The 19,049-nt window shown below is 46.6% G+C and overlaps 1 protein-coding gene across 3 annotated transcripts in view; it reads right to left on the bottom strand.

The window, feature by feature from the left end:
* The window catches only part of LOC139472728 (mucin-3A-like), a 39,403-nt gene extending 20,899 nt beyond the window's left edge, over positions 1-18,504 (bottom strand). For 2 of the 3 annotated variants that reach the window (XM_071255178.1, XM_071255179.1), the window contains exons 1-4: positions 18,345-18,504; positions 4,798-4,944; positions 2,436-2,569; positions 530-755 (exon numbers count right to left, since the gene is read on the bottom strand). In XM_071255178.1, the coding sequence (XP_071111279.1) occupies positions 530-755; positions 2,436-2,569; positions 4,798-4,944; positions 18,345-18,411 (574 nt within the window). In that variant the 5' untranslated portion in view covers positions 18,412-18,504. The remainder of the gene's footprint in view (positions 1-529; positions 756-2,435; positions 2,570-4,797; positions 4,945-18,344) is intronic. The other variant, XM_071255180.1, reaches the window with a different exon arrangement.
* Positions 18,505-19,049: the final 545 nt, after the last annotated feature.

The following is a 19,049-nucleotide window of genomic DNA, read 5'->3' as shown; positions in this document are numbered from 1 at the left end:
AGTATCTGATTGGATGGTTTGTGTTTTGTTATTAAACGCCGCACTCAGCAATATCCCAGCTATATGACGGCGGTCTTTAAATAATCGCGTCTGGACCTGACAATCAAGTTAGTGACATCATGAGCATCGATCCACACAATTGGGATACCATGACAAAATCAACCAAGACATACCATCCGATCACTTTAGTCGCCTCTTACGACAAGAATAATGCATGAGTTGCTAAAGACCGATTCTACGTTTGATGGTCATGGTGGAAGAAGGGCGGTCGGGTAGCCTAGTGGTTAAAGCGTTCGCTCGTCACGTTGAAAACCCGGGTTCGATTCCCGATATGGGTACAATGTGTGAAGCCCATTTTTGTGTCCCCCGCCGTGATATTGCTGGAATATTGCTAAAAGCGGTGTAAAACCATACTCACTCACTCAGGGTTGAAGAAACTATTCTGATAAAAACCTTTTCAAATCAGAATACCTATGGTGACCTTTGTTAGCATATGAAAGCGTTTGTGCCCCGAAATTTGCGAACTTACATTTGGTACAGTTGTTTCCACAGGATTCGGCACTATGGTCACTAGTGGTGCTGGTCGTGGGTGATGCAGTGGTACCGTCAGTGGAGGTGGTGGTCGTAGAAGGTGCAGTCGTTGTAGTTGCAGTTGTGGTAATTGTCTGGTTCTTTGTCAGTAGATTGATAGAATCCTTGACATATTGCGTGTCTCCGTCACAGGTTCCAGTGATGTTTATAGTTCCCTGTGTGTCCTTGAACGAAAAGGAGTGAGTGAGTGTGTTGGGTTTAACACCGCTTTTAACAGTATTCCAGTTATATCACGGCGTGTCAGCTTAATGTGGAAGGAAAGCCCGAAGTGATGCAGGTTTCAGACGTTTACCACTTCGGTAAAACCCACCAGCACGAGTATGGTGCTGACAAACCTAGAAACATAATCGGGGCGAACCGGGATTCGAACCCACAATCATAGGTTGTTTACGTGCCCAAGGGACGCAACTCTGCACAGCGAATCGCGGCATCTTATGCGGCTGGGCCATCCATGCCCCCGAAAGAAAAGGAACCTTCTACATTTTATTGTAAGAATTCTGTACACAAATTGCTGGGATCTCGGGTCACCAATGCTTGAAGAAGGCGTCTGATGCCTTCACTTGGCACTATGTACACCCTTGAGTATTTTCACATGTGGAGCAGATTTGCTCAAAATATGCTGAAGTTAAATTACTTTGCGTTCACATGTCAAAAGTTTGCCGTGTGAAAAATATATTTGCTGTGGTAAGTTTCAGAGTAGTTCCGTCTCTACAAGACACTCTCACTCACTCTGAAACAAAACACAAAACAAAAACAGGCTACTCATTGCGAAGCGAAGACGAGAGTTTCCTATATTTGTATGCACAGGTTTAACACTGAGTCTTACTCGGGAGACGAAAGATTCCCGATATGGGTACAATGTGTGAAGTCCATTTCTGGTGTACACCGCCGTGATATTGCTGGAATATTGCTAAAAGCGGCGCAAAACCAAACTCACTCACTCATTGTAATAGTGAGTCAGTGAGTGAGTTGTATTTTACGCCGCTTTTAACGGTATTCCAGTTATATCGCGGCGTGTCAGCAGAATGCGGGAGGAACGCCCGAAGTGATTCAGGTCTCAAAAAGCTAGAAACATAATCGGGGCGAACCGGGATTCGAACCCACAATATAGATTTCTGGCGTGCCCAAGGGACGCAACTCTACACAGCGAATTGCGGCGCCTTAGACGACTGGGCCACCCGTGCCCCCCTTTGTAATAGGAATGCTTACAAACTAATATTGGCTGGATTATTTTCGGACGACAAAAGAAACATTTTACTTCCATTGTCAGGAAATCCAGGCATCTCAGCCCAACGAGTCGGTGCCATTTAGGGAGGGTTGAGCATTGGTCATCACGTATCTGGCACAGTCTACTGACGTGCATCCAGTGAGGACTTCGGGACAATGGCAATATGACGCCCGTGTCTTTGGAAATTCAGAAATGTTTCATAAAGGCGAAAACAGTGACCTATTTACCCAGTGGCCAAGAAAACTTACTTCTCCAGGAAATTATTATAGCAGTTACCGTGCCTGCTGATGGCCTTAAAGCCTGGCTTAAAAATCTTACACCAATCAGGCAAAGCTCACTCCTTCTCAGAGGCAGGATCCATAGACTCAGTCAAACAAGGGTGACTACTGAAAATGCGTTTGGTCAGCTGAAAAGTAGATGCTGGTGTCTCCAGAAAAGACTAGATGTGGCAGTGGAATTTGCAAGCACAGTCGTATTTCACAGATATCTTATATTCCGTATACAAATTGATGGTATTATTATTGAGAGTATTAAAAGTTGAGACTAAACCACAAACCAAGTTTAACACACAACGGAATATTTTTTCGACATAATTTTTCAAGCAAAATCGACTTACATTAAAGAATGACAGGTTCACTTTCAGTTGACCGGTCACACATGAAGTGTTCAGGTTTATAAAAAAATGATTTGGGTCTGAGGTTGTCTCAGGTCTTGGTGCTGTCGTTGTTGCTGCTGTTGTAGACGTCGCAGCTGTTATGTGGAAAAAATATAATAAACATTTCACATAAAGAACAATGAAAGTTTGATATTAAACATTTATATACTGCATTCTCAACTCCCTGGGGTGTATACCACACAAGCTACCTACAGATGCCAGGATCGATGCTCATGATATCAATCACTGGACTGTCCGGTCGAGACTCGGTTATCTTCAGACCGCCGTCACATAGCCGTAATATTGCTAAGTGCGGCGTTAAGCAACAAACAAACAAACAGGCGCCAGCACGTTTCTACATGCACGTCTCACATGTCGGGTACCCATTCCCTGCTGGGTAAACAGAGGCACTTTTGAGTCACTTGCCCAGGGTGAAACCGCACGTTTTGACACTTGTGTTTCGGGTGTTTGAACGTATTCGTGTTTCCACCGTCTGGTCGTTTACTGACGGACGAGTGTGTTCGTTTGAGCGTTTAGTGTGAATATTCATTCTTGGTCCATGAATGACAATCCAGCGATTATTACCATGAGCATCGATCTACATAATCGAGTCTGAACCAGACAATCCAGTGATTGACATCATGAACATCGATACACGCAATTGGGAAACGATGACATGCATCAACCAAGTCAGCGAGCCTTACCACCCGATCCCGTTAGTCGCCTTTCACGACAAGCATAGTCGCCTTTTACGGCAAGCATGGGTTGCTGAAGACCTATTCTACCCCGGATCTTGTCAGATGTATCTTACGTGTAGGGCTGTTGTGAAGGCTAAGTATTGATTATGTAAAACCTTTGGTGAGGATAAATACAGAATGAAAAGTTCAGCAAGAAAAGCCTGGTCAGTTCGAGTGGAGATGATATCACTACTTTACATTCTTTATCTGACAATCAGACTGCCCCCGTGGTCTAGTAGTAGAGCGTCCCACCGGAGAGCGGAAGGTCCGGGGTTCGATCACCGAACGCGTCATACCAAAAGACGTTAAAAGATGGTACTTGTTGTTACCCTGTCTGACGCTCGGCATTAAGGGGCTAAAACAAGGACTGGTCGGCTCGGAGTCAGTATACTGTGTCTGAGTGGGGTATTCATGTTAAACTGCGGCATGGTATCTCGGTGAGCTAGCACTATTAATCGGCATTAGTCCGGACTAGTACAAGCAGCCACACACACACAGATACACGTGCATGCACGTCACTATATAAGTGCAATAATCTTGGACGCGATGTTAAACCCCATTTCACCTCACCTTATCTGACAATCGCGGCCAGGTGTGACATAAGATATGTTGGGGATTACACTTTCTAAGTATACACATTCTAACCTACCGGGCAAAAGAAAGTTTTCACCGACTTCACTTGAACAAGCACCAAAACATAAAGGCATATGTGAGATTTATGATGATTAAGAAATCATTTTCCATGAATTAGAATGAAAATGCATTGTAATGCCGATATTGCATTCTCAGACACAGAGCAAGGCACCTAGTCGCCAGCGCAATGAATTTCATTCACCTAAAGGACCAGTTAAAAGTTTCGATGCTGAATACAAAATTAATTCCCCCCCCCCCCCCCCCTTCACGCACGCACACACAATATTGCCGGCGAATAATGTAGTCATACCTCGTGGTCAGACTACGCCTGACAGCATAAGAACGAAAATTGGATCGATTTAGTTACTATTTAAGAAATCAGGTAAATTGATTTTGTCGTAGGGACAACTTTGCAGACCATTCCCGTGGTGATGTAGCTTGACTGATAACTGATAACGGCTTAGCTGGTCACGCCGGCGATTTGGGTTCGAACCGATCTGTAAACCCTGTTCTTTTTGGCAACCTCATTCGTATGGTTGAACTAATACATTGTTCTGTCTCTACAGAAACGAGTCATTAGGATTGATGTAGGTCGCTGCCATCAAGCAAGTATCATTTGCGTTTAACGGCGCGTTCAAGACTGTTCACGTACATGTGGTGTGTATGGTTTCTTTACTGGTCCGAACTTCTGCCGGACTTATTGTGCCTCAGTTTAACATGGACATCCCACACAGATACAGTAGACTGACTCCGAGCCCACCAGTTCTTGTTTTATCCCCTTAATGCCGAACGCCAGGCAGGGTAACAATAAGTACCATTATTTTATGTCTTTTGGTAAGGAGCGACAAGGGGATCGAACCACTGGAATTCCGTAGACGCTCTCTCCTCTAAATCAGAAGGCGGTCGATTGCCAAGGGAGGACAATTCAGTGCAGCATATGCTCAGGTACTCACCGGTAGAGGGCGCTGTGCTTGTGGTGCTTGTGGTGGCGATGATGTGGGTGACGTCGGTCACGTCGGTGACGTCATTAATCGGGGTGGTGTCAGTGGTGGGGGTAATGCCGGTGACAGTTGTGGCCGCAAAAAAGCAGTGTTGTGTTCCTGTGAACGTGCATAAATTTTGAGAAGTATATTTCCATTAACCCAGGCTTTTCTTGTTGAACCTTTTTAATCTGTATTTATCCTCATCACGGGTTTTACATAATCAATACTTAGCCTTCACAACACCCCTACATGTAAGACACATCTGGCAAGATCCGGGTTAGAATAGCAACCCATGCTTGCCGTAAAAAGGCGACTATGCTTGTCGTAAGAGGCGACTAACGGGATCGGGTGGTCAGGCTCGCTGACTTGGTTGATGCCTGTCAATGTATCCCAAATGTCGGTCGATGTTCATGATGTCAATCATTGTATTGTCCGGTCCAGATTTGATTATTTACAGACAGCCGTCATGTTGATGGATTATGACTAAGTGGGATGTTAAACAACAAATACACTTACAAAATATGTGTCCACGGTGGTCCATGCGTTGAGGCTTACAGGGCCCCGTTCCACAAAGCCATCTTAGCGCTGAGGTGATCGTAACTCCCATACTTTAACACTGACTTACGATAGTCGTAGCGCTAAGGTGATCGTAACTCCCATACTTTAACACTGACTTACGATAGTCGTAGCGCTAAGGTGATCGTAACTCCCATACTTTAACACTGACTTACGATAGTCGTAGCGCTAAGGTGATCGTAACTCCCATACTTTAACACTGACTTACGATAGTCGTAGCGCTGAGGTGATCGTAACTCCCATACTTTAACACTGACTTACGATAGTCGTAGCGCTAAGGTGATCGTAACTCCCATACTTTAACACTGACTTACGATAGTCGTAGCGCTAAGGTGATCGTAACTCCCATACTTTAACACTGACTTACGATAGTCGTAGCGCTAAGGTGATCGTAACTCCCATACTTTAACACTGAATTACGATAGCCGTAATGCGGGAAACTCAGTAAAACAACTGGTGTTGTTAATTTGCATTTGAATTGTTGACAATCTCATTATTTTATTACCTAAACAGAGAGATTAGTTAATTGGCTATATTATTCCTTGTTGAAAACACTCAACAATCATACATATTTACCAAGTTAGGCGACGTTCCGCTATAGATCCTTATACGCTGTCAAGCAAGGTGAGATACAATACCGAGATGTCGCCTTTACAGTAAATAAAGAGGCTGTTATCCAAACATTGTCTCTACTTTGTCATCCGTCAACTTCTAAGTAATGCCTAACAACCAATTCTTACTTTTTATAAACCTGCTCCACAACTTGGATTACTTTGTATTTCCATCTTCGTTTCAATTTATACCATCATTGATTCTACCATGACATTGATGAATGCTTGATTCTGATTGGTTAAAAAGAGGTTTCCTTTTTGCTACAGAAACCCCTTTCAAATATATTAAGCCTTTTCACAAAAAAAACGTGCGTATGAATACATAGATAGCCTACATATCGATTCACAGAAAATGGCTGCCGATCGATCACCCCCATATGAACTGTAAAACATATCTATATTTCCTCTAATACACGCCGAGTCAAGGGCTCTCGCGAAATTAATAGACGACGTATAGTGTCAAATAGAGGAAATACGGTAGTTTGATATCGGATGTTTGGGGCGTTCTATGCCGCAACCCTGAGTGCTTCGATGATGACATTCAAAGATTTAACGAAGGCATATCTTTTGCATACAAATGAAATGTTTATGAAACTGTTAGAGAAATGTTCTATGGTGACCAGAATCGGAACAATTTAAGCTATTTCCTCATTGAAACAACCGACAATGAAGTAAAATAGGCCTATAACATTATAAAAATTGTTTGAAAAAACAACATCACATCAGCAGGGACAGTTAGTCAACGTGTTAATGTTGTTCATATGGGGGTGATCGATCGGCAGCCATTTTCTGTGAATCGATATGTAGGCTATCTATGTATTCATACGCACGTTTTTTTTGTGAAAAGGCTTAATATATTTGAAAGGGGTTTCTGTAGCAAAAAGGAAACCTCTTTTTAACCAATCAGAATCAAGCATTCATCAATGTCATGGTAGAATCATCAACATCCTCTTAGTCCATAATTAAAACATAGAAATGTTTCAAAATTGTTCAAAATATTTGTAGTCTAAAATTAAGATGAGAAGTATTTAAAATATGGATTTCCGGACGTTATCCTGAACGAGGGGGAGGGGCCTTTCCCTGTCAACACATGTGAAGGAGAAGTGCTGGCCCAAGATGGGGTAAGACTGGTCTAGGGTGGGGTCAGGAGAGGGTCAGGATCAGGCCGAAACCTCCCCACCTGGAGTAGGCTGTATCAGCCTCACCTCGGTTCCCTGAAGGTGTATGTGTATATGCGGGAGTGGATTTGATGGAAAAGGGGTCACATTATTGCACTTATATGGAGACGTGCATGTGCGCGGGGGTGTGCGTGCGTGAGTGCGTGCGTGAGTGATTGTGTATGAATGAGTGTGTATGTTTCTGTGTGTTGGGCGGGTGTGGGTGGGTGGGTAGGTGGAGAGGAGGTTATGTGTGTGGTATGTGTGTGTGTGTGGGGGGGGGGGGGGGGGGGGGGGCGTATTGCCTGTTTGCGTATGGGGGTTGGAGGATGAACTGATGTGGTAAATAAGCTCTTAAAATGAATGCCACGACAAATTAAGAGGTATGCCCGACTACAAGAAATAGCTGAAGCTAAACCTTCTCCGGGGGAGGTACATCCATGGCCAATTCTTCCCCATCTCTTGCAACATCTTTCTCTTCCCAGATGTTTAACGTACCTTGGGTGGGGAAAGTGCTGCCATGGAAACTGGACTTTTATTTCCTCGGGGCCTGGATGTGTCTGATAGGGTCACGTGATCATGAGCGAAAAACCAGTTGACTGAGGACAGAGTGAGAGTTTTCTACATTAAAACACGCAGGCTGAGCCACACACTTACAACTACACCTGATATAGTGAGGTGAGGTGAAATGGGGTTTCACGTCGCGTCCAAGATTACCTGATATAGTAGCCTAGGTTACATGTGACAGTGTGTACTTTGAGAGTTATATTTAGATTCATACAGAAGTATATTGAGACTTGCGTGAAACTTTTACATCCGCGTGTTTTGTTTGGAACGTTTACACGGGCGGGTTCGGGTTCGGGTGCGGGTTCGGGTGCGGGCGGGTGCGGGTGCGGGTTCGGGTTCGGGTGCGGGTGCGGGTTCGGGTGGGTTCGGGTCCGGGTTCGGGTCCGGGTTCGGGTGCGGGTGGGTGCGGGTGCGGGTGCAGGTGCGGGTTCGGATGCGGGTTCGGGTTCGGATGCGGGTGCGGGTGCGGGCGGGTGCGGATTCGGGTGCGGGTGGGTTCGGGTGCGGGTTCGGGTGCGCGTTCGGGTGCGCGTTCGGGTTCGGGTTCGGGTTCGGGTTCGGGTTCGGGTGCGGGTTCCGTTGCGGATGCGGGTTCGGGTGCGGGTGCGGGTTCGGGTGGCGGGTGCGGGTGATTGTTGTAGTGTGTTCGTTGTTTCAGGCATGGGTGTTCGCAATCGCTTCACCCTATCCGGATACGATGACAGGCATCAACCATGTCAGAGAGCCTGACGACCCGATCCAATCAGTCGCCTCTTTCGACAAGCATACGAGGGGTGGTTTTTAATTTTATTTTTAAACATAATCTCCCTGTTTTTCAATACATTTCTCATTTCGATAGTGAAGCTTTTCAATTCCAGTCAGGAAGAAGTTTTCTGAAGCCACCCTGAAAAATCCATTCAAGGTAGTTTTGGGGTCATCGTTGTCGTCAAGGCACGAAGGTGTTCTTTCAGTTCTGGCGATCTTCGAACCCACATTGTCGTGACGAGCGAACGCTTTAACCACTAGGCTACCAAACTTTCAAAGAACAAACAGTCGGATGAAAGGTAGTCCTTAATCACGTGACTTAAGAGGAACTGACCCTCAGTTATAAGGTGAGGTGAGGTGAAATGGAGTTTAACGTCGCGTCCAAGATTATTGCACTTATAAAGCAACGTGCATGCACGTGTGTGTGTGTGGCTGCTTGTACTAGTCCGGACTGATGCCGATTTTTAGTGCTAGCTCACTAAGATACCAATCCGCAGTTTAACATGAATATCCCACTAAGACACAGTATACTGACTCCGAGCCGACCAGTCCTTGTTTTAGCCCCTTAATGCCGAGCGCCAGACAGGGTTACAACAAGTACCATCATTTAACGTCTTTTGGTATGACGCGGCTGGACTTTCCGCTCTCCGGGCGGACGCTCTACCACTAGACCACGGAGGCCGTCCTCAGCCTTATAGGGTAAATGAGGTCATATGTGCCTTGATGGCAAAGGCATCAGCATTAGTGAAAATGAAGCAATAAGCACCCAATATTTCACATAGTGGAAGCATCTATGATCAGCTTGTGTCAGTGCCGGTGATATGCAGATATGCTAATATATACTACTCAAAATTTGATAAGGATCGTAGATATTTTTCTTAATAAAAAAACAAAATAACTACATAACTGGCAATATTGTGTTCAAGTGAAATCAAAAACGTCTCCAACACACGTGCACGTGCATTTCATGCCATGGGAAATGCGTTTCACATCACAGTTCATGCTTTTGCTACCATTGCACGATTTCCAATCAGGCAACGGTGTCTGATTCATTCTGAAACTGTAAACTCAATTGAGTGTTTACACTACGTTTATCTACGCAATGCCCCCTCAACGTGTAAGGCGTCGCCTGATGACAGAACAACTGGGCAGATGTATTGGAATGCTTGATGCTGGCTATTCACAACGTGACGTTGCCAATGCACTAAACGTCAGCCAGAGCGTTGTAAGCAGGGCCTGGTCCCGACAGCAAAATTTTGGTACAGCAGCACTCTGACATGGGGGTGGCCGTCAGAGGTCGACAACCCAACGCCAAGATCATTTTGTGGCTCTTCAGGCACGACGTCATCCCTTCTGGACAGCAACCAGCCTACGTAACGACCTCCTGAACGCCTCGGGGGTGAATGTGTCCACTCAGACGATACGGAATCGTCTTCACAATGCAGGTCTCTACTCGAGAAGGGCATGTGTCCGAATCCCCCTGACTGTTCGACACCGGCGGTAGCGATTGGAATGGGCTGAAGATCATGTCACTTGGACACGGAACGATTGGGTTCCAGTTCTGTTCACCGATGAGTCCAGGTATTGTTTGGACTTTACAGACAGGAGGCAGCGGGTGTGGCGACGACAACGTGAACGTTTCCATGATGCCAACATCAGTGAACATGACCGTTATGGTGGTGGTTCCATCATGGTCTGGGGTGGAATCAACAGAGATGGAAGGACAGATCTTCATGTCCTGGAGAGAGGAACAATGACGGGGGTGAGGTACCGGGATGAGATCCTCGATGTGTACGTCAGACCCTACGCTGGTGCTGTTGGCCCTGAGTTCATCCTGATGGATGATAACGCCCGTCCTCATCGCGCCAGGGTGGTTGAGCAGTACCTTGAGCAGGAGACAATTGTCCGCATGGATTGGCCAGCGCGCTCGCCGGACTTGAACCCGATTGAGCGTGTCTGGAACATGCTGCAGGTTGCCCTTTCACGCCGTAGAGCACAACCCACGACTTTGGCAGAGCTCGGACATGCCCTCGTGGAAGAGTGGAACAACCTTCCCATTGGGAACATCCGGGTGCTTATTAACAGCATATCTCGACGTTGTCAGGCCGTCATTGATACAAGGGGAGGTCATACTCGATATTGAGACTTCATCGACTAAGTGTAATGATGGACTATCCCTCATAACTGTGTAATTCTTTCTCTTGTTTGCTGTTAACATTTTTTAATGAAATGCCTTTTGGTGTTTGCAGATTTCAAACATTCCATATTGATACAAGTTCATGCCGTTCATGAATTTTCATTCATAACATGATTAAACACGTTTCTGAGTCAGAGTCATGTCTTTTGTTATGTTTGTGGTAACTTACACACATATCACCTAGTGATCTTATCAAATTTTGAGTAGTATATTTGATATCAAAAGACACTCGGTTGAGATTCTCTATATAACACTCAAATCAGACTTTTCGTCCCGTGGTACGACTAACTTTCAATTTCCTAGATGCATGTACGTTTGTTTGTTGAAACAGAGTGTTTCGAGATTACAGGCTGACGGAAAAACATCCAATTTCCTTCCCCCTTACACTTTCGCAGTGGTATTTACATGATTGTTGAAATATGAATTAGAAATTAAACCTGATAACCAAACGAAATAAAATAGCTGCGAGGATAGTACTGTGTGTGGAGACAGTCATGGCTTGTTTGTTGCCTGGTTACATGACACTGGGGAGCTGTCACTCGTGGCAGTGATAGTACAGAGATCTCCATGCCTGGTTACATGACACTAGGGCGCTGTAACTCGTGGCAGTGATAGTACAGAGATCTCCGTGCCTGGTTATATGACACTGGGGAGCTGTAACTCGTGGCAGTGATAGTACAGAGATCTCCGTGACTGGTTATATGACACTGGGGAGCTGTAACTCGTGGCAGGGATAGTACAGAGATCTCCGTGCCTGGTTACATGACACTGGGGAGCTGTAACTCGTGGCAGTGATAGTACAGAGATCTCCGTGCCTGGTTACACGACACTGGGGAGCTGTAACTCGTGGCAGTGATAGTACAGAGATCTCCGTGCCTGGTTACATGACACTAGGGCGCTGTAACTCGTGGCAGTGATAGTACAGAGATCTCCGTGCCTGGTTACATGACACTGGGGAGCTGTAACTCGTGGTAGTGATAGTACAGAGATCTCCGTGCCTGGTTACATGACACTAGGGCGCTGTAACTCGTGGCAGTGATAGTACAGAGATCTCCGTGCCTGGTTACACGACACTAGGGCGCTGTAACTCGTGGCAGTGATAGTACAGAGATCTCCGTGCCTGGTTACATGACACTGGGGAGCTGTAACTCGTGGCAGTGATAGTACAGAGATCTCCGTGCCTGGTTACATGACACTGGGGAGCTGTAACTCGTGGCAGTGATAGTACAGAGATCTCCGTGCCTGGTTACATGACACTAGGGCGCTGTAACTCGTGGCAGTGATAGTACAGAGATCTCCGTGCCTGGTTACATGACACTGGGGAGCTGTAACTCGTGGTAGTGATAGTACAGAGATCTCCGTGCCTGGTTACATGACACTAGGGCGCTGTAACTCGTGGTAGTGATAGTACAGAGATCTCCATGCCTGGTTACATGACACTAGGGAGCTGTAACTCGTGGTAGTGATAGTACAGAGATCTCCGTGCCTGGTTACATGACACTAGGGCGCTGTAACTCGTGGCAGTGATAGTACAGAGATCTCCGTGCCTGGTTACATGACACTAGGGCGCTGTAACTCGTGGTAGTGATAGTACAGAGATCTCCATGCCTGGTTACATGACACTGGGGAGCTGTAACTCGTGGCAGTGATAGTACAGAGATCTCCGTGCCTGGTTACATGACACTGGGGAGCTGTAACTCGTGGCAGTGATAGTACAGAGATCTCCGTGCCTGGTTACATGACACTGGGGAGCTGTAACTCGTGGCAGTGATAGTACAGAGATCTCCGTGCCTGGTTACATGAGACTAGGGAGCTGTAACTCGTGGTAGTGATAGTACAGAGATCTCCATGCCTGGTTACATGACACTAGGGCGCTGTAACTCGTGGCAGTGATAGTACAGAGATCTCCATGCCTGGTTATATGACACTGGGGAGCTGTAACTCGTGGCAGTGATAGTACAGAGATCTCCGTGCCTGGTTACATGACACTGGGGAGCTGTAACTCGTGGCAGTGATAGTACAGAGATCTCCGTGCCTGGTTACATGACACTGGGGCGCTGTAACTCGTGGCAGTGATAGTACAGAGATCTCCATGCCTGGTTATATGACACTGGGGAGCTGTAACTCGTGGCAGTGATAGTACAGAGATCTCCGTGCCTGGTTACATGACACTGGGGAGCTGTAACTCGTGGCAGGGATAGTACAGAGATCTCCGTGAACGGGATCCGCTCTTTAAAGGATTTCTAGACGAAACAAATCTGACGCATACGTTATTGTGAATAAAAAGACCCTTACTACACACGGATGCTTACATTGAAGCTGTGCTGGTACAAGTCTTGGCCTGGTGTGAGGGAGTTAGGTAACTGCATTGACATGTTATTTGACACTTATATAAGTATTAAAAGCGATGGTCACTGAGAAATACTCATGCTGTTGTTATACCACCCTATACGTCACATCAAAACTACATAAGACCGCCTCCGTGGTCTAATGGTAGAACGTCAGCCCGGAGAGCGGAAGGTCCGGGGTTCGATCCCCGACCACGTCATACCAAAAGACGTTGAAAGATGGTACTTGTTGTTACCCTGTCTGACGCTCGGCATTAAGGGGCTGAACAAGGAATGGTTGGCTCGGAGTCAGTATACTGTGTCTGAGTGGGGTATTCATGTTAAACTGCGGCATGGTATCTCGGGTGAGCTGGCACTATAAATCGGCATCAGTCCGGACTAGTACAAGCAGCCACACACACGTGCATGCACGTCGCTATACAAGTTTAATAATCTTGGACGCGACGTTATACCCAATTTCTCCTCACCTCACCACTACATAACCTCTCAGGTATGATCTCTGGCATCTCAATATGAAATCTGTATGCTGAGGCTCTGCTGGGGGTTCCCGGGTATGGCCCAAGGCTAGTTGAACCTTTCTCGTCATTCATGCTGTGTACATTCAGCCCAGGTGTAGATGTTTGTTGTTTAACGCCGCACTCAGCCTCATACCAGCTCTATGCCGGCGGTCTGTATATAATCCATTCTGGACCAGACAATCCAGCGATTGACATCGTGAGCACGCAAATGGGATCGATGACATGAATTAACCAAGTCACCGAGCCAGATCACTGGATCCCGTTAGTCGCCTCTATTGACAAGCATGGGTTGCTGAAGATCTATGCTACCGCGGATCTCCTCGGGTTTCAGCCCAGGTAATGTATGTCAAGAGGAAAAGATCTGACTGTCAAAGTTAAAGTCAAAATTAGTTTCTTTGTGTGTATGTACGACTGAGGCTACACCTTATCTACCTGACATAATTTAGTGTTCGGTCATTACATTGATGTTTCACTTCCTGCTTTGGAAATTTAACATTTTTTATATTAAAAAAAGAATTTATTCCCTCATAACAGCTCTTATTGAGGAAAGGGAGCGAAGATGGGGTGGGGTGGGGTGGGGCTAGTTGGAGATCTTGCCTTGGTTGGGGAAGAATTGGCCTGGGATATTCCTTCCCCGGGAAACCTGGCCAGAAGAAGGTTTAGCATGATACACCGACACGCCTCTTTATTTGTCTTGGTATCAAATTTAAGAACTCGTGAGGGGGTTGTTCCCCTTAGATGTAGCTGGGCATCTCAGATAAATGCATTTGCGATATGTCGCCCACTTTTGACCATTGCGTTTATGTCCATTTACATATGAGAGTAACACCTCACAACGCTCTCAAAATTAATGTCGTCTAATATACACTGTCGAGTTGCAAGCGCATGTTCAAATCTCCAGAAATTACGTCATTAAAGACCAATGTTTTAATCGTGAAATAAACCACGCCTCGCTCTCCATTATTCTTTGCGATTTATCGCGTAGCTATCTTATACATATTAATAGTTGTCTTTGTGATACGTAATAGTACACACTTATCGTCCGTTACATAATGGTCCATATTAACCCCCAATGCGTAATGGTCCACATTTACCCCCAATGCGTAATGGTCCATATTGACCCCCAATGTGTAATGGTCCATATTTACCCCCAATACGTAATGGTACATACTTACCCCCAATGTGTAATGGTCCATATTTATCCCCAATGCGTAATGGTCCATACTTACCCCCAATGTGTAATGGTCCATATTTACCCCCAATACGTAATGGTCCATATTTACCCCCCAATGCGTAATGGTCCATACTTATCCCCAATGTGTAATGGTCCATATTTACCCCCAATACGTAATGGTCCATATTTACCCCCCAATGCGTAATGGTCCATATTAACCCCCAATGCGTAATGGTCCATATTTACCCCCAGAGAGAGCATTTCAAAGCTGTGTTCCCAATACACAAAGTAATTGAGTGTCTAAATCAATGTTCCTTGTACATTAAGGTCCACATTTACCCCCCAATACATAATGGTACACAGTTGCCACCCAATACTTAATGATACACACATGTCACCCATAACGTAATAGTACACACTTTTCACCCAATACGTATTAGTATACACTTGTCATCCAATACGTAATGGTACACACTTGTCACCCAATACATAATAGTAAACACTTGTCACCCAATACGTAATTGTAAACACTTGTCACCCAATACGTAATAGTAAACACTTGTCACCCAATACAGAATAGTAAACACTTGTCACCCAATACGTGATAGTAAACACTTGTCACCCAATACGTAATAGTAAAAACTTGTCACCCAATACGTAATTGTAAACACTTGTCACCCAATACGTAATTGTAAACACTTGTCACCAAATACGTGATAGTAAACACTTGTCACCCAATACGCAACCAACGACACGTACTCAGTGAATGTGAAGGGCGCCGTCACGCAATAAACCAAATCACAAAGTCTGGCTGCCCGACCCCCCTGTAACTTGGATGAGGTGGACTTACTCGACCCCTCTGTAAGTTTGATGACGTGGACTTACCCGACCCCCCTGTAAGTTGGATGATGTGGACTTACCCGACCCCCCTGTAAGTTGGATGACGTGGACTTACTCGACCCCCCTGTAAGTTGGATGACGTGGACTTACTCGACCCCCCTGTAAGTTGGATGATGTGGACTTACCCGACGCCCCTGTAAGTTGGATGATGTGGACTTACCCGTCCCCCCTGTAAGTTGGATGATGTGGACTTACTCGACCTCCCTGTAAGTTAGATGACGTGGACTTACCCGACGCCCCTGTAAGTTAGATGACGTGGACTTACCCGACCCCCCTGTAAGTTGGATGACGTGGACTTACCCGACGCCCCTGTAAGTTGGATGACGTGGACTAACCCGACCCCCCTGTAAGTTAGATGACGTGGACTTACTATAGCGGCCATAAAATTTCCGAGTCCCGTGATGGGATTCGAACCACGGACCTTCTGATCAGAGGTCGGACGCCTTGTCCACATGACCAAAAAGGTTAACCCCGTCAGCAAGCTGACAAGGTAAGGATGTCATCTGTGGGATGACTCCACGCCCTGCTACATACTCCCCCGTCAACAGAAGGCACGTCCCGGGCCGCATAGTAGGGTACTGAGGCTTATTTTGCTCAAATTTGATATGAACGTGCTCAGCCTCACGTTGGGCGCCAATGTAGCGGCCATAAAATTTCCGAGTCCCGTGATGGGATTCGAACCACGGACCTTCTGATCAGAGGTCGGACGCCTTGTCCACATGACCAAAGAGGTTAACCCCGTCAGCAAGCTGACAAGGTAAGGATGTCATCTGTGGGATGACTCCACGCCCTGCTACATTACCCGACCCCCCTGTAAGTTAGATGACGTGGACTTACCCGACCCCCCTGTAAGTTGGATGACGTGGACTTACTCGACCCCCCTGTAAGTTGGATGACGTGGACTTACCCGACCCCCCTGTAAGTTGGATGACGTGGACTTACCCGACGCCCCTGTAAGTTGGATGATGTGGACTTACTCGACCTCCCTGTAAGTTAGATGACGTGGACTTACCCGACCCTCCTGTAAGTTAGATGACGTGGACTTACCCGACCCCCCTGTAAGTTAGATGACGTGGACTTACTCGACCCCTCTGTAAGTTGGATGACGTGGACTAACCCGACCCCCCTGTAAGTTAGATGACGTGGACTTACCCGACCCCCCTGTAAGTTGGATGACGTGGACTTACCCGACCCCCCTGTAAGTTAGATGACGTGGACTTACCCGTCCCCCCTGTAAGTTAGATGACGTGTACTAACCCGACCCCCCTGTAAGTTGGATGATGTGGACTTACTCGACCCTCCTGTTAGTTGGATGACGTGGACTAACCCGTCCCCCCTGTAAGTTAGATGACGTGTACTAACCCGACACCCCTGTAAGTTGGATGACGTGGACTTTCGACCCCCCTGTAAGTTGGATGATGTGGACTAACCCGTCCCCCCTGTAAGTTGGATGATGTGGACTTACTCGACCTCCCTGTAAGTTGGATGACGTGGACTTACTCGACCCCTCTGTAAGTTGGATGATGTGGACTAACCCGACCCCCCTGTAAGTTGGATGACGTGGACTTTCGACCCCCCTGTAAGTTGGATGATGTGGACTAACCCGTCCCCCCTGTAAGTTGGATGATGTGGACTAACCCGTCCCCCCTGTAAGTTGGATGATGTGGACTTACTCGACCCCCCTGTAAGTTGGATGACGTGGACTTACTCGACCCCCCTGTAAGTTGGATGACGTGGACTAACCCGTCCCCCCTGTAAGTTGGATGATGTGGACTTACTCGACCCCCCTGTAAGTTGGATGATGTGGACTTACTCGACCCCCCTGTAAGTTGGATGATGTGGACTAACCCGACCCCCCTGTAAGTTGGATGAGGTGGACTTACCCGACCCCCCTGTAAGTTGGATGATGTGGACTAACCCGACCCCTCTGTAAGTTGGATGACGTGGACTTACTCGACCCCCCTGTAAGTTAGATGACGTGTACTAACCCGACCCCCCTGTAAGTTGGATGACGTGGACTTACTCGACCCCCCTGTAAGTTGGATGATGTGGACTTACTCGACCCTCCTGTAAGTTGGATGACGTGGACTTACCCGACGCCCCTGTAAGTTGGATGACGTGGACTTACCCGACCCTCCTGTAAGTTGGATGACGTGGACTAACCCGACCCCCGTGTAGGTTGGATTATGTGGACTTACTCGACCCCCCTGTAACTTGGATAACGTGGACTAACCCGACCCCCCTGTAAGTTGGATGAGGTGGACTTACTCGACCCCCCTGTCACTTGGATGACGTGGACTAACCAGCCCCCCCCCCCCCCCCCCCCCCCCCCCCCCTGTAAGTTAGATGACGTGGAGTTGTCAGACCCCCCTGTAAGTTGGACGACGTGGACTAACCCGTCCCCCTGTAAGTTGGATGACGTGGAATTATCTGACCCGGAATCAACAAGGATTGATATCGCTACTCTCGTATATCCGTTTTGGAATATGATGTGTCGAGTTAGGCCTTTGAAAGTCATTTAGAAGTGATACACATAACGAAGAGAATTTATGGATGTCAACTTCTTTATTATGAGGAACACAACGTTTCGGAGTATATGATTACTCCTCAGATGAATAAAGGAGTAAGCATATACTCCGAAACGTCTATAAATTCTCTCCCTGATGTTCAAAATGTCGCATACCGCTAACGATGGATTTCGTAAAATGAAAAATAATAAATTTACCTGTTAATAATACAACCAGTCCCATGCACCTGACGACGGGGAGACAGACATGCCCTGACAGCCCCATGGCCACACTTCCGTGTAGCCTGTGTTTGCAGCAGTCCTAGCGGCCGCTGTGTACACGGTACAGCGTGCAGGCGGACATTGCAGGACATCTGGCTTATCTGTGCGGGAGTGTATCGCCGCACAACGCTACAAAAGTACACCTTCCTCCTCACGTTTCCAGTTCCTCAATCGTTGATTGGTTATCACACAGTCCTATTTGAGTTGTATGAACGTCATTTGAACAACTAAGATAACAGGGTCGATATGAAATATTCACACCTCTGACGAGCACCTTTCCCTGTTTTGATATAAACCCCGTGTTGTGTTCATTGTACGTGCTTCATGTGCGTCTTTCTTATCATTGTTATCCTATAATAACCAAATGTTACTATGGTATGCAATTAAAGAATATATCATCATCATCATCATCATCATCATCATCACATATTCAACACTGCCATCGTCATCATCATTTCACCATCCTCATCATCACTTCACCATCGTCATCATCACCACCGTCATCGTCATTATCGCCCCACTTTCGTCCTCATCACTTCACCATCGTCATCAACACCACCGCTAGCATCGTCATTATCGCTCCACTTTCATCATCATCACTTCACCATCGTCATCAACACCACCGCTAGCATCGTCATTATC

Source organism: Haliotis cracherodii, unplaced genomic scaffold (genome assembly GCF_022045235.1).
Source record: "Haliotis cracherodii isolate W230 unplaced genomic scaffold, xgHalCrac1.p SCAF_25, whole genome shotgun sequence".
Lineage (NCBI taxonomy): Eukaryota > Metazoa > Mollusca > Gastropoda > Lepetellida > Haliotidae > Haliotis > Haliotis cracherodii.
The sequence above is the reverse complement of the archived record's forward strand: the minus strand, read 5'-3'. Positions and strand labels throughout refer to the sequence as shown.